Source organism: Oreochromis niloticus, linkage group LG12, assembly GCF_001858045.2.
Source record: "Oreochromis niloticus isolate F11D_XX linkage group LG12, O_niloticus_UMD_NMBU, whole genome shotgun sequence".
Classification (NCBI taxonomy): domain Eukaryota; kingdom Metazoa; phylum Chordata; class Actinopteri; order Cichliformes; family Cichlidae; genus Oreochromis; species Oreochromis niloticus.
The window spans coordinates 27,927,998-27,954,549 of NC_031977.2; the positions used below are offsets into that span (position 1 = coordinate 27,927,998).

Consider the following 26,552-nt stretch of genomic DNA (forward strand, 5'->3'; position numbering starts at 1 on the left):
AGCAAAAGCCCGTTTGTGGGGCTTTCATCTTGTGTAAATGCCACACTTAATTACATGTCTTTTAATTTAAAGTACAGGTTCACCAAAGTCAAGCAGTTTGTAACCTGCGTGTGACCATGGTTGTAAGGCAGTTTGCAAATGAAGGTCAGATGACATACCTTGACCCATTGTATCAGTAACAGGAATAACACCTGAAGGTCAGTACTGCCTGCAGAAAAGTGTGAACTCCTGCAGTGGTTTTTGTTTGGTTAGTTTTGAGTGTTGGAGAACAATGTACTGGTGTGTGTATGTGTGAAAGTGTCTGCGTATGCGTATGCACTAGAGGACAGTGTTATATTGTTTTGGAGCCTTGTGGTTGGGACGGAGCTAACACCTGAATGAACCTGTCACTGCAGACACATTGCTTTTTCAGCTCCAGCGATTACACTGCACCCAAACACACTGAACAATTTTTGGGTGGTGCTTTGTACATGTGTGTATGTGTAAGCGTGTGTGTGAAACAGGGAGAGGAGTGTGTTACTTGTGCACTGCCTGTGTGCAAGTGTCTGTGAGTGTGAGAGAGACAGGAACAGATAGCAAGAGTGACAGAGCGTTGTGTCTCAGAGTGTACATGTCTAAACTACTGCTGTGTTTTGGGTTTCACCCAGGAAAATATGAAATAGGGCTACTACTGTGTCCTTCGGGGTTTAATAATGAGTCATTTTGAGGAATATACACATGAACATGCATACATAGGGGATGGCAGTATTCAAAAAATTCAAAGACATCAAAACCTTAATTCAAGTGAAAAACAGAGGATTGCTCCTGAATTTTTCATATGCAGAGAACACTAATGGAATTGGACTTGATAGTTAAGAGGATGTTTCAAGTCCAAAGATATTGATACCATTACCTCATGCTGCATTTATATCATATTGGAGGAACAGTATTAGATTTACACATCAACATCTACCCATGCATCAGTCACTTCCTCAATGCTTGTCCAGGGTTGTAGGGATCAGTTCTCATAAGGTGAGAGGTGAGCTCCACCAAGAAAGGTCTGTTGTATAAATCTAGTCAGTTAGTATTAAAATTTTAGAAAGTATGTGGCATGGTGGTTAGCACTGGTATCTTACAGCAAAAAGGTTTTGGGAGGTTTTCTGTTCTTTGCTGTGTCTGCATGGGTTTTCTCCAGTACTCCAGCTTCCTCCTGTAGTCCAAAGACATGCAGTTGGTGGAATTGGTTAACTGGTGATTGTAAAGTATCTGTAGGTGTAACTGGTTGTCTTTTTCTGCGTTAGCCATGCGACAAACTGGTGACCTGTCTAGTGTATACCTCACCTCTCCCATTATGTAAGCTTGGATAGGCTCCCTCAACAGTGAGTTGTATAAGTGGAAGATGATGCATAGACGGACTGTGGAAAACACCGACATCAATTTAGAGGAAAAGCATATAGCACTGTGCAAAAGTCTTTAGCCACTCCTCACTTCTTTATATATGCTAGGAAAATGAGAAATAGGTGCAGCAAGCTATTACAACTTCTGCAAAAATAAATAGGCTTCTGATGAGGCTTCAGTGAACAGTAGACAGATCAACTGAGGGGCCAGATGCATCTCTTAAATCCTGTGTCAGGTATAGCCTTGGACTGAAAATCAGTGAAAAAACAGCTAGTTTCCAGAAAAAGCCTTCAGAACACCTGAAGAACTAATACTCAAGACCATTTTAAACAATTATAAGAATGTCAGGCTTCTTGGAAGGAAAACACATGTAATGGGTTATAGTAGTACAGCATCTAAGGCTAAAACAGAGTTTTAAAGTCAATATTTCAAATGAACGCTAGGCTTCTTGAAGGACATCCGGAGCTCTTCTTTGGATGTTCACTGCATTTTGTGCCGAGATGATCTGACACCGCTCCAGTAATGTTGAGGTCTAGACTCTGAGAATTATAATCCATGTTGGATAGTGTTCCATTTTGTGTGTTTTTTTTTTTTCTATCCAGGTATGCTTTCAGTGCATTGGTAATATATTTAGGATTATTGTCATGCTGAAAAATGAAACCATTACCAACCAGACTTTTTCCAGATGAAATCCCATGGTGGATTAAAATCTGACAGTACTTTTCTGCTTTCATAATTCCATCAGTTTTTACAAAATCCCCAACACCACTGGCTGAAATGCAACCTCAAACCATGAGGTTACATAAATACTAATATATACAAAAAAGGTGAGTAAAAGTAAATCAGAAATTCCGATTTTCATTCAACATTCCATATGGCCTGTTGCCACTGATTTTCTGTTCAGCTCTTCTGTAACTGGGCATACCTCAGCTTTTTCTCCGTGTTTCTCTTAATGGTTTAATTGAGAACTTTACTGATGAGGCTTCAGCAAGCAGTAGACAGATTAAGTGAAGGGATAGATGCATCCTCTCAAGTCCTTGTGAGGCATAGCATTGGACTGAAAATCAGTGAAAAAGCAGCCAGTCTACAGTGAAAGACCCTACAGAATGCCTAAAAGACTACTGCTCAAGACCATCAAGTCAGGCTTCTTGGAGGCAAATTTCATGTAATGACTTACACGTGGTTTGCATGCAGGATAAGTTTAAAGCAGGATGAGTAATAAATAAAATCATCCTGTTTCTAGACTATATTGTTCACTATATAACAACTGTACTGTACTGTACTGTACTGTACAGACTACTAAGAAAGAAACCATTTTAGCTGTACTGTGATGTTGTGTTAGGCTTGTTAAGAGACAAAGTAAAGCAGACAGATTTGCAGAGATAGATGAAACAAAAGCAGGTCAAGGGGAGCTGACACCCATCAGCTTTCTCTCCTTAATCTATCAGTGTAACACATCTCTTGCCCCATCTCCCTAGACACAATGACATGCCAGATATCACAGGCCCTCAGCAATTGGCTTTGTCATGGCCTTTAACCCATGCGGATCTGTGTGTGTGTGTGTGTGTGTGTGTGTGTGTGTGTGTGTGTAGATGTAGTAGATGGTGCTTTAAAACATAAGCTCAAAAATTACAGCTGCTCTTTCTTTGTGATGTTCCACTAGCCACTGAACACATGTAAATCTGTGCTTGTGTTTGTGTGTTTGGTGAGGCTGGGTGTTAATAAGGACGAGAAACAGAGAATCCTTAAAATAGAATCAGACATATAGCCACACAAAGATTTTTCAGTTACTAAAATGTAGATGAAATCTCAATTATTATCCTGTGAAATCGTTGGCTGCGGTGTGTTGAAAATGTTATCTCCAAAATGCAACCCAGGAAACCTTTTCTGTTTGACTTGCTATGAACCGTAAAGTGGGTATCTGTGACTTCTATCTCGATGCAGAAATTTACACACATATTACAGGTAGCTTTTCTATTTAATACAGGATATGTTTCTTTTGCTCTGTGTGTGACAACTTAAAGTGGCAAAAATACAGCATTTTATGACACTTTTCAGACAATTTTGTTGTAGATTTTTTTTGTCGTTCATTTTTCTCAACTCTGACCACAGTGTTCACTACTGACACTGACTTTCAGACACCACACTCTAACTATGTCAAAGCTGGCTGAAGTCTAGAAGAAGGAGATGCAAAGAATTTGTGTGGTGACAAATGATAGAATGGTCTGTAATTCACAGTAGCAGCAGGTAGAATCAGGATGTCTGACAGGCAAGGAAGCAAAGCAGGTAATGACAGTCTGAAAAGTTATAAGGGCATGATGTGCTGCAGGAATCCAAGTTGTCAAAATGACAGACACATTTCTGTGGATACAAATGAGGACATGAATCGGGATGTATGTGAAGAGAAGGTTTCTTTTAAGTTGCAGTAGTTTCCCAGGTAGAAAGTTTGAAGTGAATCAGTTACTGACGCGGGCAATACCAAAAGTTCATTAATGTTTAGGTTAATCCGGTAAACTTTTTACGTCAGTTTGTTCTCATCTCAATGAGCAACTTAATACTGCATTCTCAGATACCTAATGCTACACATTATTATGCAGTTGGGGCCCTGTGGCATTGGTACTGACATGCCTTCTACGGCAATATCAGCCACCAGGAGCCAAGGTATCTCTATTAGAGAGCCACAAATCTGTATTAGGAGGTTGAAGGAGTGTTAGTGGCATATACTGGGAGTCCATTTTCTTGCTTCTTTTTTTTAAGCACTGCAAACTACTTGATGAGGTTTAGCACAACAACATATTTTAGGTTAAAACACACACTCCTCCGCAGCAATAACTGTGATGATTGACAAATAATGATTTAGGGGTTACAGACCCCTCCCTTAGCTCTGGGGCACATAAACCAAAGGACACCTTGTACATAAATGAGCCACACCAGCAGCTGTGATAAACAGTGCTAGGCGATATTGTGGGAATGAGAAAAGGCTTGTCCAGCAAGGCAGTTATCCAAAGGGTGTACATTAAATATGCAGTTTTACTTTAAACAGTAGGATCTCGAGCCAGCTTGTAAGACTTAATACCTGCTTAGCTAAGATATGTACCCCATAATGAGGTTCTGTTCTGTTATGATATGTAGTTTCTGATAATGACATTGCTTTGTATTAAACACTGTTTTTCTTTATTCCTTAAAACATTTGGTCTCTGTATTAGGGCTACAGTAGCATTAAATATTAGAGGAACTGAAATACCTCATTTGCTATAAACTGGTTCATCCACAGTACTAGTACCATTTTACTTTCAACCTCCAATTATCTTTTTCATAAGTAGTGGTAGTAGTGTTTGGTCAGTGTCAGGAATTGTGACTGGCTCAAGGGTACCATTTCTGAATATTTTAAAGAACAAATAAATTATTCTACCATATAAAAATGATAACTGTAATCTATTATTGCTCTCCACTGCCTTTGTGTTAGTATGTTAGTGATGTCTAAATCCATAGAGCATCCTATAAAGACAGCAAATATTTCTAATATGTCTAACATCTCTAACCACTGTTTGTCTTTGTAGATTAGAAATTCCTTCCTACGAGGTGATGCAGCTCGACTTTGAGGTGGATAACGTGATTAACCTGGTGCCAACCCAGACTCTACACTGGAGCGTTGAATACCCAGCTGGCACACAGACAACTTCCAGGCAAACAGAGAAAGTTTCACACCTCTACATCAGCAGTGCCGACATACAGGGCATCGTACCACTGGCTGAGGTAAGGGATGATTTGATAGATGAGTACAGATATAGATATCTATGAGCATACATATTGCCATGCCCAGCAGCACACACTTGTTACATTTGCTGGAATAGACTTAATTTTTCCCTCCATTTCCCTCCTCCTTCTAACCTTCTTGCTGACACCCCCAGCCACCTCCTTCCTCTAGGGTGATCAAAGCTCTAAAGGTCAACTTGTTTACCCCCTCCTGTTGCTACAAGCCTCCCGGTCTCTCTCTCTCTCTCTCTCTCTCTCTCTCTCTCACCTTCTTAGACAGACACACAGCAGGTTTTTTCCTCACAGGTTTCAAAATAATAAGCAGCCTCACAAGCAGTCATGCAGATTGACAGGCTGACATAGACTCACTCACATAGACTTTGTAATAACAGTCATTGCCTAAAATTCACAGACGCCCTTACTTTCACTTCTCTATTGTATCCTGTAGGTGTCCTTCCTGGTAATAATCAAATACAAAGACTGCCCTTTATACATATGTAAATTCAGTTCATTTCAATTTTGTTTATATAACGCCAAATCACAACAACATTCACCTCAAGGCACTTTCTATTCTAAGGTGAAGACCCAATAATACAGAGAAAACTCTAAAAAATCTAACAGTCCTCTATGAGCAAGCACATGGCGACAGTGGGAAGGAAAAACTTCCCTTTAAAAGAAAAAAAAATATCTGGCAGAACCAGCGTTAGGGAGGGACAGGCTTCTGCCATGACCGGTTGGAGTTGAGGGGAAAACCCTCCATGTTCTTAGACTTTGAAAAGCACTGACATTACCAACAAGTCTTCAGAACAAAACCAAAGGAATAAAAATAGGCATTTAGTTATTTATTATACACTTGGAAAATGAGAGGAAATAATCTAATGCTAATAACATATTGGCAATATAAATTAGCTGTAGTGGGCAGCAGGCCATACTAGGCAGCAAATGTGAAAGATCATGGCAAATGTTACACAAATACTTTAATTAAACCCTTAATTAAACCTTTTATGGGGTCCAGTCAAAAATGGACAAGCACTATTCCATCCATCCATCTTCTTTTGCTTATTTGCATATCTTTTGATATGCAAGCCTATCCCAGCTTGCATAGGGTGAGATGCAGGGTACAGCCTGGAGAGGTCGCCAGTTAATCTCAGGGCCAGCACTAATTCATGCATCCAGCCATTTTATTTTGCTAATCCAAATCAGGGTCGCGGGCCATGGAGCCTGTTCCAGCTGCTATGCAAGAGCCAGTGTGGGTCCAGCACTAACTCAAATTCTGTTAAATAATATGATACGTTTCATTTGCATTTGATTATATTTTTTAACCTTTCTTTTTTTTTTGCTTGCATTATTTATTTGAGTCTTCGTTGAGTTCTTTGAGATTTATAAGTACAAGGAAATGAACAAAAATAGTTACAGTGTATAAAACTTACATATCTATTTGGTGAAGTAAAACAAATTTCACCTTGAATGAATAAAATGATCATTTACTGTTTATTACTGTAGATTTGGTGCATACAGAGAGAGACAGAGAGAGAAAGAAAAAAAACTCATAAAGTTAAATTTAAAACTGTCTGCCTGCAACATTTCTATTAAGACAAAATATCCCTATTACAACATACATTGGAAAGCCCAAACAGCTCTGGCTAAAGCAACCAAGAACCCTTAGGCTAAAAAGCGAGGCGGGGAATGCTTTTCAAAATGCTCCTAGTTCCATTACCACTGAGGTAGAGCTAATCTGCCCTGATAGCCCTCCTTCAAACAGCAAAGCCCTAGTGACAAAACCCAATTTTGTTCAGGTCTCTGCACCCCCTGTCTTTTTCACACACTGCAAAAAGCAAGCTTGAAACCATCATTTCGAATAGCAGGGCTGTTGGGATTTTGCTTTGCTCAGTGTGAATGGAACGTCAGGATGAGCTACAGCTTCTGACACTCTACACTTTATATCATAACCAAAGATTTTTTATCACTGTTATTATTAGAGTGATGGGTAGTACTTATATTTAATTTACATTAAACATAAATTACATTACTACATGTTTTATTACAAAAAGAGAGATGATGTACACCCGTCAATATTTCTACAAGTTACTGTGCATAATACGAGTCTTCCTTTATGGGTTGGGATTTTTTGCCCCCGATTGTATCATAATAAATATATATAATTCATAATTCATTAATATATATATAATTCATATATAATTCAGCTTTTGTGAACATATTGTAGGAATGAAAAGCAAAACTATTTTATGCCTTTATAAGGTGTTATAAGTGTATAACTGCACAAAAGTTGGTCATTTTAGTTGATTTCTGGGTGGTTGCTAGACTGACATGGATGTACAAATGTTTGGTTGAGTTAATTTAAAAAAAAAACATCATTTGTATTTATAGCCATATTTTTTATGGTCAGCCTATTATTATTATGAATATTAAAACTATACTGTATACTGCAGCAAAAAATGTAACATTTTTTAACTCCGGTAAATAAATGCTTTAAATGACTAAATTATTAGAGAATTCTGGGCTAATATTCAGCAGCTACATTAAAAAAAATCCTTGGAAGGTTATAAAACGGAAACACACAATTGTCTGGTGCTTAGTTAGGGTCATTTAATCTCAAATCAGCCAACTGAGCTCCGAACATTGAGCTCCTGAAAACAACCCGTTCTTTTACAAATGTTTGTACTACCAGTCTGCATGCCAAGGTTCTTGGTGCGTTTATACATCTGTGGTCATGGACGTGATCGGAACATCTGAATTTCTATGAATTGGATGAGTGACTGAGTACTTTTGGCAAGATAGTGTATATTAAAATGGTTGTTAAATTCCAGCATCATACATTTAGCTCTTTGAGATATTCATGTTCAAAAACTGCCTCAGATTTCAATGTGCAAAAAAAAAAAAATCCCTTAAAGTGGACTGACCATTTTTGAAAAATATATATCTTTGTTTTGATACATGAAACTAAAATTTGACAACTTTGAAACATAAAAATGTTATGCAAATTGGAGATGGTCAAGTAGACGGCCTGTTTTGATTTGAGACACAACGACCTGTTGTTGTGATTAGAAGTTATCAACATGAGTAAGAATGATTATATGTAACTGAAGCAGTTTTCTAATTGCCTCCAGCATGACATGGATAGAAAAAATACATCTGTTGTCTCTGTCATTCCTAACTCCTAGTAACACACACAAAGAAATAAAAACACATGTATTTGTATCCACACATGGACATAGACATTTTTTCTCTCCCTCCCTCTATTTCTCTTTCGCCCCTCTCCTTAGGTAAAAGCATCAAAATGGCTGCTATTACGAGCCATTTGGGCCTCCAAATTTGTTTACCAGAACTCCTGACCAGGTCTTGATTGCTGGTTGGTTATTTAAGGTGACTTTCACTGAGAGGGGTCTTTGTGATAGATTACCAAGATGAAAGCTCCAACTTTTCTGGGTTTTCTTGGGGAGAAGGAATCATAAAAGAATAAAATTATGAGCAGCTAGTGAATCTTCAAAAAGAGCTGGATGAAAATGCTTTCACACTATCATCTATCCTTCTTTCTATACAATTCCACATCTGGGAAATATGAAATCCTTCTCACAGCTGTTTAAACAGCCTAAAAGCTAAATATGACGTAACATTTCATCACAAGCACTCTAGACTGACCTTAAAGCATAATTTCCTAGCCATCTGATTTAACTCCACTTTATCCATCCTCTACCAGCCTCCAAATCAAAAGTCAGCTTATCAACAGGTCTGATGTGGTAGCGCACTGTATTCTATTTTACAAGGCAGCAATGAAAAACAGAGCCCTGGCTGTCATTACCAAACCCCTCTCCGACATTTTCTTCCTAATTCCATATATCCATTACGGTTCTGGTCTGTTGCCTGAGCTGGAAAGAAAGAGGTCCTCTTCAGGAAACGATGGATTATTAGGAGTAATTTATCTCCTGTAGGGGTGGAAAAATTGGTTTCATCTTTTACAGAGGAGAGGTGAGTGGGGCAGAAACAGTTGTTAGGGAAAGAAGAGAGACAAAAGAGAGCTATATAGAAATAGAGACAGAATGGCAGAAATTAGCACCAAAAATTGGGATTCAATTTAAGACAGTTAGCATTTGTCTAGCAAAAGATTGGCATTGATTTCTGCCAACGGTTAGATCAAGAACAAAACACAGATTAATATTAACTAAGCAATTTACAATACCTTGTAACCCAATGCCAAAAAACGGGAACAAATCCAATTCCTGTCACTGACTTCTCAAACAAACCGTCCATCATAAAATTCACAGAGCATTTGCTGAATAGGAGAAAAGAGGACTTTGAATTCATTGCCTAAGGAGAACAGCAGGGTGGAGGAGAAGAACTGCAAAGAACCCTGAAAACTCTGAATAGTGAATATGTGAATTTCCTATTTTGAAAAGTGGGTTGTCATAGTTGAATGGACCCACAGTGACGGCCGATGGTGGCCTTTATTTGTCCCAGACAGTCCTCTCAAATCGGACTGTGAAAATTTTTCTAAAGAATATGGGCAATAAACCTGTTAAAGCTTAGATTAGGATGTAGTAACACACACAGCGTTCACATTTTAAGTCAGTCAATTCACCGCCTATTGCCTCATACAAGTAACTTTGGCAATTGTGCTGTTTGCGTTATTTGTTTTATCCAACTATATGAATTTCAGACGATATTCACTTTAGGTGGTAATATCAAAGTGTGATAAGAACCAATGACGATGTCTGTATGTCATGACGTGGGTTTTAAGAAAAAAGCAAAAAATACGTTGTATCTGCTGTTTTATCTACAGTGTATTGGATGCATAACTTAACATACATAAATAAATAAATTACATAAACATAAATAAATTAAAAGATGGCACTGAAAACTTCAGTTATAAAATGTCCAAATGAAATAAGCCTTAAATACCTTTTTGAAGCTTTTTGAAGTGTAAGTGAACATAAGTCTTAGTTTCTGCACTTGTTTTCTTGAGGATCACAGAGAAAGCATATCTGAAAGGGCTGCAAAGTTTGACTGCACATTGTTATTGTTCCAACCAAAATGTCCTGGTCAAGGTGAAGAAAGGATATAAAATCACGGGAGAGATTTGAAACGGAGAAGTATTGTTTAAATTCTAACATACATAATGTATAAGGTGTAGCATGTTTATTATTGTCCATATAATGTCCATATATTATACAGATGTTCAATACTTTTGTCCATATAGTGTATACGGATAAAACATTGTGATTATACACCATATGGGAAAAAGTACTGAACTATATACACATTATAGCATGAGTTGCCATAGCATGGAAACCCACGCCATGATGCTCCCACTGGACAGTCGTTATGCTGATGTTAATACCAGAGGAGGTTTGGGGCTCTGCAGTTATCGAGTTACCAGAGCATTGTGAACTTTTACGCATTATGCACTTCACAGCATTCAACGACTCCAATCTGTAACTTGGACTGGTGACACCTCAATTAGATTAAGAAGTGTGAGCCAAAACATTTTGCCCATATTGTGTACAAACAGGGCAAATTAAAAACAGGGTGTAGCTGAGAGTGATGGGATGCCATTTATCTTGCAAGTGACTGGTCAAAAAGTACAGGGATATAACCACTGAACTGATGGTGCCACGAGTAAAAACCTCCGAGGATACTTATAGCAATTCTAATTCATTTTAAGAAGTGCACCAATACGAAAACCAAATATCATGGAAATACCTCCAATACTTTTCAATATTTCTGTCAAAACCACGTCACTAAAACACAAATGTCACTAACAGGATAAACTGTCTCATAACATGAATGTCTTTACCATAGTGTTTGAAATGGCCAAGTTTCATTAACAACGACTGCATCACATTGTATGTTTTTTGGATGAACTACTGTAAAAACATAGAGGTAAAGAGAAAAAAAGGCACAAAGAACCCTATTGCGTTACTTAGGAGAAAACAAAATGAAAAGGAATGTCAGAGTGGGCCTACTATACCTTCCTATAGAGTTATTTTATAAGCTAAAAATAATTGAACCATAATAATGTTGTTTTATGCTCTCTGCAGGTGTCATTACACACTTCAGCAGGGTGGTTTCAGAGGGAAAGAAATCTGCACATGCACCCTTTCGCAATAATGCTTTTATATCTGATGCTTTGTGCATACATTTATTTCTTTTATTATGTGAAGAAAAGGGTAGTGAATAAATGTTTTTTGTTCCCATTGTCTTCTTTTGGGATTAAGTAGTTTAAATTTCATCCACCCCTCTTTTTTCTCCTCCACCTCACCTCATTCCTTCATTTTATTCCCACCCTTCCTTCTGTTTCTCCGTGTCCCCCTATCTGGTCTTCATTGCTATCCTCTTTCTATTTCTCCACTGAGTTTCACCTCTCTCTGAGGCTTTGCTATGTAATTAATTCTTAATTAGAACACTTGTTTATCTTTGTTGCTTAAAGATGCATGCGTGTGTGTATGTGTGCATGTGCAGACCTCTTAGCAGAGCAGTTATGCTAAGTGGCTTCTTAATTTGCCTCCTCTTATTGGTTCTCTGTAAGAGGAAGTTAGTAAGTGGGAAGAAGACACTGAAAAGTCAATAATCTTTTGATGAAATCTCGCACACACCACCACCACATAGTTTTCAAACTCAGTTTTACTATTTTCATGGTGTGGATGTTTATTAACAGCTGCATTTTCATGCCTATTTTCCAATTCCAGTGCTCTATATATTATATACAGTTTTTTGTCTGTTTATACTAATAGCAACACACAGTATAAGCACTCGCATAGAGTAAGAGAAATAAAGATTTGATCCCTGCTGTAGTTCTACTGAACAGTCCCTGATTTTATATTAGTTTTGTTTTAATGGAGAAATACAGAAACATATAACATGCACTTTACATAAAATGTATACGTTGATTTGCATGTCACTGCGTGAAACAAGTATTTGATCCCCTAAAATATGACTTAATACTTGGTGGAGAAACTGTTGTTGATAAACAAAGCAATGAGGTATTTTCTCATAGGTTTGCACACATCTCGGTAGGGATTTTGGTTCATTTCTCTTTATAGAAACTCTTGAAATACATTAGGTTTCATGGCTGCTACTTAGTAACTCGAAGCTTCGGCTCCCTCTAGAGATTTTCTATAGGATTGAGGTCTGGAAATTGACATGGCCATTCCATTACCTTAATGTGCTTCTTCTTTAGCCATTCCTTTGTTGTCTTGGCGGTATGTTTTGGACCATTGGATGGTGGACGACCCATCTTCAGTGTATTAGCTTAGGGAATGAGGTTCTTATCCAAGATTTTTATAGTATATCACGGTGAAGTCGCTCTGTACCCTTAGCAAAAAAAAAAAAAGCCCCCAAGGATAATGTGTCCAGCTCCACTTGACTGTGCGGATGGTGTTCTTTGGGTCATACTCAGGATTTCTTTTCCTCTAAACATGATGGGTTGAGTTAATGCCAAAGAGCTCAATTTTGGTTTCATCTTACCACAGCACTTTCTCCCAAGCCTTCTCTGAATTATTTAGGTCCTCACTGGCAAACATAAGACGGGCCTGTACATGCGCTTGCTTGAACAGGGGGACTTTCCTCATTCCTGCATTATGACAGTGTGATACCAATTGTGTGCTTGGTGACTGTGGTCTAACCTGCCTTCAGATCATTTACAAGCTCCTCTCATGTAGTTTGCGGGTTGACCCACCACCTTTGTCATGTTCATCTTCACACATCATGAGATAAGATTATGTATGGAGCTCCAGGCCATAGGCAACTGGCGGTCATTTTATAATTCCTCGATTTTCGAACATCAACAGTTGTCACCTTCTCACCAAGCTCCTTGCTGACAGTGTTGTAGCCCATTCCAGCATTGTACAGGTGTACAATCTAAAGTCTTTTGACATCTCTTTGGTTCGTGGAGTTGAGATCGGGAGTATCTATGATTGACTGACTGATTGATACATTTTTTTTAAGAAAACTCTACTAATGGACAATTTAAATAAAATAAATCTAATCTAAGAGATAAGGAGAGATAGATTCCCTCATTTTCATAAAATAATTTAATAGGATTCGAAAATAGATATTTTAACTAATTAACCCAAATATTCTTGTTCTTAATCTCTTGTGTTGCTGTCTCTCAAGGTTGCAGAGAATCTAGCAAATCTTCATCGCCAACCCCAACACACCCTCACGAACTTGTCTTCAGTCACAGTATTTGCTTGTTAGCAGCCTTCAAACTCCCAATTAATCAACACATATGACACATTTTATGTGCGTGTGTGAATGTGTATGTATTTGGGTCACTGAGAACTTGCGTGTCCTGGGCTGCAGGTTCATTTCCATACCGAGCGGCTGTGGTTCAGTCCAATCAGTCAACAAGAAAAGCAGGAAGAGGGAGGTTGGGGAGACGGTGCGGACGTATGTGTGTGGGTGGTTTTGGTGTGTTTAAAGAGAGAAAAATAAGCAAGTTAGGAAATGACAAAAACTATAAGGCTTGAGGAGGGCCCACCCTTACTTTCTCACAAAATGTAAAAAGAAAAAGGAAGTAGATGCATGCAATGTCAATGAAACAAGCTTCGTGCAGACACTTTTGCTCCAGGCAGTATGTATTAAGAAGAAGAAGCATTTGCTCTTCTTTAAATTTTTTAGTTCACAAGACATTCACTTGATATAATGCAGCTACAAGAGAAACCCTTTCCACGCATTGTATGCTTTTGCAGTTATGTTGCAGAAAATTCTTTATAATCCTAAGAATGATCTTTTCACAGACCTACAAAAAAGGACACTGGTGATAGTCATACTGGCATTTTTGGACAAGGTTAGTATGCCCGTACACAGACTTTAATTCTTTTGATGAATTACGACATCTTCAACCCTAATGAGTATGTAAGCAGTTGTTTGTACATGCAGCATTTCATTTCACATGAATACTCAGTCGTGTCCTTTTTGTTCTGGTTAAGAACATGAAAGGGCTCACTAGTTCAAAGTAAGCTGCTGGGCCAAACAGGAGTCATTCAAGTTCAAAAGAAGAAGCAAGAAAAGCAAAAGAATAATTTCACTATAGTTTCATCAAGTATTCCCGTAACACTTTTGTATTTTTCCTTCCTTATGGTGTATGTCACACATAATCTTAAGAGAGGAAAAAGTAGCATCATCCAGTGTAATCTGTGGATGGAATGAACACCTGGATGAAATCCACTGAAATGCACAAGGGTTGATATAATAATGAGCCTACTCCTGTTAGAGCAGGGAGACAAATTGGAGTAGACAAAAAGCTTTCAGTTTCTAACAAGATGTGATGATTTGACTTCTGCTTTCCGTTTTTTATGAACCAAATCAAAAGCTGAAGAACAACCTCCTTCATGCTCAGTTACATATAATCCCACCCGTGAGTTGCTCAGCCCAACCACATTATCCTAATGGGCCACTAAACCAGCTATACCAGAGCAATATGGGATGGGACGCTGTGCTCAAGTATACACGAGGACATCTGATGCCTAGCCAATTATTAAAGTTGTAATAAATTGGGAATGAAACAACTTTGCTGGAGAGAAAACAATAAAAATGAGCTACATAAGAAATATCATTGCAATGGAGTAGTTATGTGGAAATCTCCCTCACATAAAATGAGCCTAGTTAGGTTTAAGCACAATTGATGGAAATGATGGAAAGATGCAGTGGTAGGACTGCACAGACAGAGGAACAGAAGAAGAAGTAGGAGGAGAGCTGTAAAATGGGTGGGGAAAAAATGGTGAGAGAGTGGTGACATAAACATGAAAGAGAATACGGGAAAATGGTTGAGGGTTTAAGTAATTGAAAGAAACAAAAAAGAAGTAGACAAAGAGAGAGAAGGAAAGGGGAGGAAAGAAGGATGTAGCAGGAGAGGAAATTACACACACTAATGGCAAAAGCGGGCACCAGAAGGAGTGAAAGTGAGAGTGTTGTGGCGGGGAAAAGATGGAGAAAAAGAAGAGGGCCCAGCGGAGGTGCAGAGCACCATGTAAGAGTCCCTTGGAAGTTATGGGTAGTACAAGAGGAAGAGAAGAATGAGTGAGAGGCACAGGGAAGGAAAGATAGAGAGAGAGGAGATGAGAGCAGGGCAGTTCTAATGCAATTAGGGGTCTGGAAATTGAAAGTACAATTCTCTCTGGGATCTTTGCAAGAGTGGTGTGTGTGTGTGTGTGTGTGTGTGTGTGTGTGTGTGTGTGTGTGTGTGTGTGTGAGAGAGAGAGGGAGAGGTTGAATGGGCTGTTAGCTTTCATATCTACCAAATGTCTTCATCCCTCCCCCCTCCTGCTCGATCTCTTCATCTCTCCCTCTCTCCCTCTGACTCCTCAAAATCACTCTTTTATTTTACAGTCCCCTCCCTCCATTTAATTTCTTTCGTTCCTTATCCCCCTCTTCTTTCCTGCTTCCACTCTCTCTGCCTCCATCCCAGGCTCCAACCATCTATTTCTGTACCTCTCTCTTTTCCTCTTCATCTCTCTCTCTGCGTTTTCATTTCATTAATTTGTGAAGAGGAAACAAAAATGTCAGCTGCTTTTTACATTTATATTTTGTATCTCAGACATTAAGCTGATGCGCTCCTCCATAACAACCTATCCTAAGCGCCAGAGTTGTAGAGCTTTAAATCTCAAGATCACAAAAACTTAAACTTCAAATTTAAGGAGCATTATGTTTTATGTTATTAAAACACACCAAAATATAATAATTGAATGATATAATACTATAAATTTTTTTATTGATTAGGCCTTTTTGAAAAAAATAAACTGTACAGTACATAGACACCTATATAGGGCTTTACAAAGTCTTAATGATACTCAACTGTGAAAAGGAAGAAACTGGCCATCTTTTGGGTTGATTTAATTATATTATTCTTCACAGTTACTGTTTTGGGAAAGGCATAAACACAAACACCAATGTCTCCAGCTAATTACCTGGTCTAATTACCTGTGTGCATAATTACCACTGGCAAATATAAACACTATCCCCAAGAAGACTATTCGCCCCATTACCACTTGAGTCCTCCGCATAGGTGAACTCACTTTGGAGTGAGCGTTTTTGTAAGTGTTTGCCCATAGATTCAATTTTTGCTTACTATGCTTGCAGTGGGACAGGAAGAAAGTAGTTTAGGTGTGTGCTAATTGCCCCAGAAACAGAATGATTGACTCTCAGATAGTCTCATAGGCTTGTTAGTATCCAATTAGTAGCTGCAATTAGTGTCAGGTTGGTGAGACAGCCTGACACTGGCCACAGAGGTGAATAGGTTAAGATTCAGCTTGATTCACCAGAGATAGGCATTATAAAACAGGGAACATGCAGTAATGAGTTACCAAGTACCTTGAATCTAATTGTCATAGCAGATTATCACCTGATGTTCTTGATTAGGCTGGCCCAAAGATAATCTTTTATACAGCTTGGTCTAAATAGTAAAAGAAATATACATCCGTGCACCAAACAACAAATATCTTACTATAATAGCAGCATAGTATATGCATATACATGTGCACGTACAGTGGCTTGCAAAAGTATTCGGCTCCCTTGAACTTTTCCACATTTTGTCACTTTACAGCTACAAGCATGAATCAATTTTATTGGAATTCCACGTGAAAGACCAATACAAAGTGGTGTACACGTGAGAAGTGGAACGAAAATCATACATGATTCCAAACATTTTTTACAAATAAATAACTGAAAAGTGGGCTGTGTGTAATTATTCAGCCCCCTGAGTCAATACTTTGTAGAACCACCTTTTGCTGCAGTTACCCTAAAAGACTGGCAGCTGTATGTCTCTACCGGCTTTGCACATCTAGAGACTGGAATCCTTGCCCATTCTTCTTTGCAAAACAGTTCCAGCTCAGTCAGATTAGATGGACAGCGTTTGTGAACAGCAGTTTTCAGATCTTGCCACAGATTCTCGATTGGATTTAGATCTGGACTTTGACTGGGCCATTCTAACACATGGATATGTTTTGTTTTAAACCATTCCATTGTTGCCCTGGCTTTATGTTTAGGGTCGTTGTCCTGCTGGAAGGTGAACCTCCGCCCCAGTCTCAAGTCTTTTGCAGACTCCAAGAGGTTTTCTTCCAAGATTGCCCTGTATTTGACTCCATCCATCTTCCCATCAACTCTGACCAGCTTCCCTGTCCCTGCTGAAGAGAAGCACCCCCAGAGCATGATGCTGCCACCACCATATTTGACAGTGGGGATGGTGTGTTCAGAGTGATGTGCAGTGTTAGTTTTCCGCCACACATAGCGTTTTGCATTTAGGCCAAAAAGTTCCATTTTGGTCTCATCTGACCAGAGCACCTTCTTCCACATGTTTGCTGTGTCCCCCACATGGCTTGTGGCAAACTGCAAACGGGACTTCTTATGGTTTTCTGTTAACAATGGCTTTCTTCTTGCCACTCTTCCATAAAGGACAACTTTGTGCACTGCACGACTAATAGTTGTCCTATGGACAGAGTCCCCCACCTGAGCTGTAGATCTCTGCAGCTTGTCCAGAGTCACCATGGGCCTCTTGGCTGCATTTCTGATCAGTGCTCTCCTTGTTCAGCCTGTGAGTTTAGGTGGACGGCCTTGTCTCAGTAGGTTTACAGTTGTGCCATACTCCTTCCAGTTCTGAATGATCGCCTGAACAGTGCTCCGTGGGATGTTCAAGGCTTGGGAAATCTTTTTGTAGCCTAAGCCTGCTTTAAATTTCTCAATAACTTTATCCCTGACCTGTCTGGTGTGTTCTTTGGACTTCATGGTGTTGTTGCTCCCAATATTCTCTTAGACAACCTCTGAGGCCGTCACAGAGCAGCTGTATTTGTACTGACATTAGATTACACACAGGTGCACTCTATTTAGTCATTAGCACTCATCAGGCAGTGTCTATGGGCAACTGACTGCACTCAGACCAAAGGGGGCTGAATAATTACGCACACCCCACTTTGCAGTTATTTATTTGTAAAAAATGTTTCGAATCATGTATGATTTCCGTTCCACTTCTCACGTGTACACCACTTTGTATTGGTCTTTCACGTGGAATTCCAATAAAATTGATTCATGTTTGTGGCTGTAATGTGACAAAATGTGGGAAAGTTCAAGGGGGCCGAATACTTTTGCAAGCCACTGTATGTCTGTTCCCCAACTTCTCCTAGACCTGGGAATCAATGTGGATGAGAGTTACTCTATAAACCTACTCGGGTACTTTTGGTTTTTCAATATGCAACCCTCTTCTCCCACTCTTCACACACTGATAGCAACACCGCAGGAGAAATGCCAGCACAGGCATCCAGTATCCGTAGTTTCAGGTGCTGCACATCTCGTATATTCACACCATAGACAATTGCCTTCAGATGACCCCAAAGATAAAAGTCTAAGGGGGTCAGATCGGGAGACCTTGGGGGCCATTCAACTGGCCCACGACAACCAATCCACTTTCCAAGAAACTGTTCATCTAGGAATGCTCGGACCTGGCACCCATAATGTGGTGGTGCACCATCTTGCTGGAAAAACTCAGGGAACGTGCCAGCTTCAGTGCATAAAGAGGGAAACACATCATCATGTAGCAATTTCAAATATCCAGTTGCCTTGAGGTTTCCATTGATGAAGAATGGACCCACTATCGTTTTACCCCATATACCACACCAAACCATCACTTTTGTTGTTCCAACAGTCTTGGAGGGATCCATCCAATGTGGGTTAGTGTCAGACCAATAGCGGTGGTTTTGTTTGTTAACTTCACCATTCACATAAAAGTTTGCCTCATCACTGAACAAAATCTTCTGCGTGAACTGAGGGTCCTGTTCCAATTTTTGTTTTGCCCATTCTGCAAATTCTGTGCGCTGATCTGGGTCATCCTCGTTGAGATGCTGCAGTAGCTGGAGTTTGTAAGGGTGCCATTTGTGAGTAGCTAATATCCGCCGAAGCGATGTTCGACTAATGCCACTCTCCAGTGACAGCGAGTACTACGCTTTGGGCTCTTGCTGAATGAGTGGGTGGTCTCGTAGGGTGTCTTGCATTGAAATCTGCTGTAATGACCCGGTTACTGCGTTCACCAGATATCAACACAATTTTGATCCGCTCCTCACGTGTTAACCTCTTCGACATGTCAATGGCTGTGAACAAAGAGAAACTTGTAAATAACTCATGAAAGAATAAAGTTACGTTGAAACTAAGCACACCATTGTTTTTCTTGTGACATTACCAATAAGTTTGATGTGTCACATGGCCCTCTTCCTATTGAAAAAACAAAAGTTGTATCCAAGATAGCCGACTTCTAAATGGCCACCATGGTCACCACCCATCTTGAGGAGTTTGCCCCCTCACATATACTAATGTCCCACAAAAAGGACTTTAATATCACGACCATTCCCATTTTATTACGGTGTATCCATATAAATGGCCCACCCTGTTTATTAAAATGCTTATATTTTCTTTTTTTTGCAAAATATTGTCTCCTCAAATCTGAGGTGACTTCACTAACTGAATGTGATTTGATGATTAGCAGTGCCTGACCAATTACATAAACCCAAATTTGTCCTGTAAATAATAAAATAGGGATGTTAAGGCATAGAGATGAATAGCTTATATTCATGTTGTGCGCAATACCCGTTTTCTCATGTTTATGCCTTTATTTTTATTTTCAGCCGCTTTTAGGGAGACCAGAACTTCTGTGTACTTTTTAAATCATCATTTATACAGCAGCTTTCAACACACATTCCCACTTGGGAGCTACTTGATACAATCACAGCCTCATGCTGTTATCCACCCACCAGCTGGGCATTTATTACCTTGAAGTTATCAATTCGACATGTTTCATCATGCAGTGTGTGGTTGAATCAGTCACACAAGGATCAGCAGTACCTTCAAGAATGCTTTATCCACCTATTCTCCTACACAAATTAAAATGTAAATAGGGTTATGTTCAGCAAAACTAATGTACCAACTAGTTAGCTTAAGGGCTGGGAACTTAATGAATTGTTATATTGGATAAAAAAAAACTGGTGTTCAGAAAAAAAATGAGGGAAAAAAAGCTGTGGAATCCTGCTTCTTGTGACAGCACAGTCAACAAATCATCAAAAAACACATTTATTTCATGGTCACATTTCCTTTTAAAATGACTGTTAGCTGTGTCTTTCATCAAATCCCCAAACGATTTAAGCATCCTATCCAGCAGTCATGACTTCCTATCATAGGTAGTTGTAAGTACGGCATCAAAATTCATGTTCGTAAAATTTATCTAATTTAAATTTAACCTAATTTTATAATTTCTAAATCTTTCAGACAAAGTAGTAATCTTCTTGTTCTTCTTTTGTACTATCTTGTGTTTCATATGTCTCTAATTCAACCCTACGAGTGCTGTCAGTTTTATCGGGGGTTTCGCTGTTGCTATATTATTATAAACATCCTAAAATAACTCCCAATGAAAGAGTAGAAATCTGGCTCATGCTCAGTTACTAATGATTAGCCTGACGTCTTACAGATCACAAGAAACATTTCAGCGTTTGGCCAGAGCTTGCCCTAAAGTAATTACTCTGTCTAACAAATAGATTTGATTTGCTATTGCACCCATATGCACACACAGTTGCACACACATACTTATACACATGTACAGAAAAGTGGCACAGACACACACTTGAACATGCACATGCACACATACACACACACACACAACTGTGTTGCCGTCAAATAAATGTGGCGGCACTCCTCGGGCCTAATAGTCTGGCTGTAATTAACATTGTCATAGTGATAATAGCCATTTATCCCTGATGCACACATACACACACACACACACACACACACACACACAGTCCAAACCTCTATCTTGTCTAGGCAGTTCGCCCAGCTGTCATCTTCCTCATCTGTTTTTCTCCCTCCCACCTTTCCTCCCCCTTCCCAACAGTATTTAGACCCCATGATCTTTCTTTTCCTGTTTTCACATTTCCTTTTTACTGAGCTATTCTCTTTCATTCTTCCCTTCTTCCAATTTCCTCTTCATTTTACTCCACATAGTTTTTCATTTCACATGTTTTGTTGTCTTTTATTACCTTAACACAGTCTAACCAAATTACTGATGGATTTATGTTCATGCTGAAGTATAATATAGTCAGCCTTTCACTGAAGTTTATTTGCATGCTATTTTATTTTGGAAGTCACTCAAACTCATGCTTCCCATTTTGTTTTGCTCCCTGATTTCATTGGTTTTCCTGCCAGTTTGCCCACCACCTGTTACTTATTATCTGATCAGTTTTCCCAAAATACAATATATACTTCCTGCTGTTCCAACTTCGGTTGCCAGGTTGTTAATGCTCTGCTTTGTAGTCAACCATTCTTCATTGGTTTAAAGTCTTCTTGTTTTTTTCATATACAGTGGCTTGCAAAAGTATTCGGCCCCCTTGAACTTTTCCACATTTTGTCACATTACAGCCACAAACATGAATCAATGTTATTGGAATTCCACGTGAAAGACCAATACAAAGTGGCGTACACGTGAGAAGTGGAACGGAAATCATACATGATTCCAAACATTTTTTACAAATAAATAACTGAAAAGTGGGGTGTGCGTAATTATTCAGCCCCCTGAGTCAATACTTTGTAGAACCACCTTTTGCTGCAATTCCAGCTGCCAGTCTTTTAGGGTATGTCTCTACCAGCTTTGCACATCTACAGACTGAAATCCTTGCCCATTCTTCTTTGGAAAACAGCTCCACAGCTGCTCTGTGACGGCCTCAGAGGTTGTCTAAGAGAATATTGGGAGCAACAACACCATGAAGTCCAAAGAACACAGCAGACAGGTCAGGGATAAAGTTATTGAGAAATTTAAAGCAGGCTTAGGCTACAAAAAGATTTCCCAAGCCTTGAACATCCCACAGAGCACTGTTCAAGCCATCATTCAGAAATGGAAGGAGTATGGCACAACTGTAAACCTACCAAGACAAGGCCGTCCACCTAAACTCACAGGCCGAACAAGCAGAGCGCTGATCAGAAATGCAGCCAAGAGGCCCATGGTGACTCTGGACGAGCTGCAGAGATCTACAGCTCAGGTGGGGGAATCTGTCCATAGGACAACTATTAGTCGTGCACTGCACAAAGTTGGCCTTTATGGAAGAGTGGCAAGAAGAAAGCCATTGTTAACAGAAAACCATAAGAAGTCCCGTTTGCAGTTTGCCACAAGCCATGTGGGGGACACAGCAAACATGTGGAAGAAGGTGCTCTGGTCAGATGAGACCAAAATGGAACGTTTTGGCCAAAATGCAAAACGCTATGTGTGGCAGAAAACTAACACTGCACATCACTCTGAACACACCATCCCCACTGTCACATATGGTGGTGACAGCATCATGCTCTGGGGGTGCTTCTCTTCAGCAGGGACAGGGAAGCTGGTCAGAGTTGATGGGAAGATGGATGGAGCCAAATACAGGGCAATCTTGGAAGAAAACCTCTTGGAGTCTGCAAAAGACTTGAGACGGGGGCGGAGGTTCACCTTCCAGCAGGACAACCACCCTAAACATAAAGCCAGGGCAACAATGGAACGGTTTAAAACAAAACATATCCATGTGTTAGAATGGCCCAGTCAAAGTCCAGATCTAAATCCAATCCAGAATCTGTGGCAAGATCTGAAAACTGCTGTTCACAAACGCTGTCCATCTAATCTGACTGAGCTGGAGCTGTTTTGCAAAGAAGAATGGGCAAGGATTTCAGTCTGTAGATGTGCAAAGCTGGTAGAGACATACCCTAAAAGACTGGCAGCTGTAACTGCAGCAAAAGGTGGTTCTACAAAGTATTGACTCAGGGGGCTGAATAATTACGCACACCCCACTTTGCAGTTATTTATTTGTAAAAAATGTTTGGAATCATGTTTGATTTTGGTTCCACTTCTCACGTGTACACCACTTTGTATTGGTCTTTGACCTGGAATTCCAATAACATTGATTCATGTTTGTGGCTGTAATGTGACAAAATGTGGAAAAGTTCAAGGGGGCCGAATACTTTTGCAAGCCACTGTATGTGTGTGGTTCTTACACCTATAAAGCAAGCTATATATATACTTCTATACTTCTGGAATTGAGTTTAAATTAAAAAACAAACAAACAAAAAACAATGTGATAAATGAGGAATACCGTATTACCTCTTGGGAGAAGCCATAGTTTTAAAGAAAAGAAATGATGGCATTACATTATGTTTGTTTACCTTGCAAATGCTTTTTAGCTTTCAGCTGTAAAAGGGTGATGGGATATTGTTGTCACCCTGCTGGGAGGCTGAGCTGGAGGTGATGTGGACACCCAGGCGACGTAGGATTTATGTTAGACGCATCTACTAAAATTCCGGGATGTGTTTGAATTTCAGTGGTCACGTTTTCTGAAAATCTTGTAAATGCGATAACTGGAGAACAATGTGATGCAAGGATTTAGAAATTCATAACTTCTACTAAAAATCTTGGATGTGTTTGAATCTCATTAACCGTAAGGTCTAGGCTAGAGGTCAAGTTTTACTGAAAATCTTGTTAATCCAATAACTCAAGAAGGAAGTCTCCTAGGATTTTCCAATTGATGCCATATGTGTATCTACTAAAAATCTCAGACAAGTGACAAGGTTCAGTGACCTTGAACCCAATGTCAAGGTGGCCATTTTTGAAATAACAAATTTGACAATTATAAAATCAGAGTCATCTCACCTTCTGTTATTCAATTCAATTCAATTTTATTTATATAGCGCCAAATCACAACAAAAGTTGCCTCAAGGCGCTTTATATTGTACAGTAGATAGCACAATAATAAATACAGAGAAAAACCCAACAATCATATGACCCCCTATGAGCAAGCACTTTGGCGACAGTGGGAAGGAAAAACTCCCTTTTAACAGGAAGAAACCTCCGGCAGAACCAGGCTCAGGGAGGGGTGGCCATCTGCTGCGACCGGTTGGGGTGAAAGAAGGAAAACAGGATAAAGACATGCTGTGGAAGAGAGACAGAGATTAATAACAGATATGATTCGATGCAGAGAGGTCTATTAACACATAGTGAGTGAGAAAGGTGACTGGAAAGGAAAAACTCAATGCATCATGGGAATCCCCGGCAGCCTACGTCTATTGCAGCATAACTAAGGGAGGATTCAGGGTCACCTGGTCCAGCCCTAACTATATGCTTTAGCAAAAAGCAAAGTTATTGTTTGATCACAGTTTTAAAAAAATTAACTTCATGATGGGAAGTGGGACTTGCACTCTCCTCAATTTGCAGAGGAAGTCGAGGTGAATTTGAGCCTTTTTAGCTGGTGATGAGGTGTTTTTGGACCAGGAGAGGTCCTCATAGATGTGCACCCCCTGGAACTTGGGGCTGCTCACTCTCGCCACAACAGCATTGTTTGTGGTCAGTGGGGGTGCTGTGAATGAAGTTTACCACAATATCTTTGGTCTTTTCTACCTTCAGCAAGAGATTGCTTTTTACATTAGTTTGCTTGCTGTAGATTGCTTCATGATGAGTGATGAGGCACCCTACAGTTGTGTTGCCCACAAACTATATTATGTGATTGATGTGACTGGTGGAGTTTGATGGTTTTGGAGGTGTTACTGCCAACCAGAACAGTGTGTGGCCTCCCTATGAGAAAGTCTTGTACCCAATTACAGAGAGAGATCTTGAGTCCCAAGTGGCTGAGTCTATGTATTAGCTGCTTGGGAATGATTGTGTTGAATGTTGAACTGAAATCTAAGTACAGCATCCATGCATATTCATTCTCTGAGTCCAGGTGGGTGAGGGCAGGATGGAAAGCAGTGGAAATGGTGTCATCTTTTGACCTATAGGCAAACTGAAGCTGGTCCTGGGAGGGAGGCTGGATTTGATGTACTGCATAACCAGCCACTCGAAATACTTTGTGATGAAGGAAGTAAGTGTTACGGTCCAATAGTCATTTTAAATAGATGGGAAGGGCTTCTTTGGTTCTGGTATTATGGTTGTGGCATTGAGACATGTGGGGACAACAGCTTGGCTTAGAGATATACTGAAGATGTCAGTGAAGACACCCTTGAGCTTCCCAGCACAGTCCTTCAAAACACAACCAGGTACATCATTTGGCCTGCCTCCCTTGCAGGAGTTGAAACTGGAGAGGGTCTTGTTAACACTGGCTGGAGCCAGACATTTTACATATAGCCTCATAAACCAAAATTGCCAGATCCACCACTGGCACCCTGCGCTTATCACGGATAAGAGCAGGTTCAACTTCAACACATGTGATTGTTGTGAAAGGGTCTGGAGAACATTATGTTGCAACAACGTTCACCATTGTCGTTCCTCCTAGTGCAAACAATGCTGGCCTTATGTGGCACGAGCATGCAAAGAGTTCCTGGAGCAAGGATTGATACCATTGACTGGCCACTACGCTTGCCTGATCTAAATCCAATAAAGGACCTCTGGGATATTATGTTTCGGTCCATCCAACTCTGCCAGGTTGCACCTCAGACTGTCCAGGAGCTTAGTGATACCTTGGTCAAGATCTAGGAGGAGACTCCAAGGACGCTATCCATCATCTTATTCGGAGCATGCCTTCACGTGGTCAGCCATGAATAAAAGCAGATGGGGGGTGGGGGGGGCATACAAACTACTGAGTACCATTTTGAATTGCTGCAATGACATTTTGGCAAAGTGGACTGGCCTCTTCAAATTAAGCTGAATTGTCTTAATACATATATCGATATAGATATATAGATACATAGATAGGTGTATGTGTGTGTGTGTGTGTGTGTGTGTGTGTGTGTGCGCGCACGCGTGTGTGTGTTAAACTATATATGTATATTATAACTGATTTCAATTAGTTGAATTAGTGTGAAAATAAAAAAAAGTAGAAGTGTCCTAGTATATAATTAAATGTGAGTAAAGAATTTTGATACTATCCACATGTGAAAATCAATTCAAATAGTTACATGTAAAATACCCCATAAAGCAATACATACACAGACATGAAAACAAATAGAAATGAGCATGTACACACATGCGCAAAAAGACATACACATGCATGTACACACACACACACACACACACAGAATGTCATACCGTTGATGTGTTTAATGGGTCTGTAGTAAATTGCAGCTAAGTGCCTTCAACAAATTTTCCTTCAGCAGCTGAGCCTTGATACACAGTGCATGTGTGTAAACTCATATTGTCATGCTGAAAATACTTGGATGGTGGCAGGAATGACGTAATAAAGTGGAACAATATTAATGTGTGTGTGTGTATATATATATATATATATATATATATATATATGTATATATATATATATATATATACGTATATAGTATAGGTAGATTTGTAGACACTTTGTCAAACACAGAGCAGAGATGTCAAATACCTTGTCATTCATATGTGTGTGTGTGTGTGTCACCATTAAACCAAATTCCAGTGCAGCAAAACAACTTCAAAGAACCTCAATTAATGTACTAACCCTGTCTTG

The 26,552-nt window shown here is 39.6% G+C and overlaps 1 protein-coding gene across 1 annotated transcript in view; it reads left to right on the plus strand.

The window, feature by feature from the left end:
* The window catches only part of si:dkey-215k6.1 (transmembrane protein 132C), a 265,444-nt gene that overhangs the window by 186,020 nt on the left and 52,872 nt on the right, over positions 1 to 26,552 (plus strand). The window contains 1 exon segment of the mRNA XM_019366062.2: positions 4,938 to 5,133. Within this exon segment, the coding sequence (XP_019221607.1) occupies positions 4,938 to 5,133 (196 nt within the window).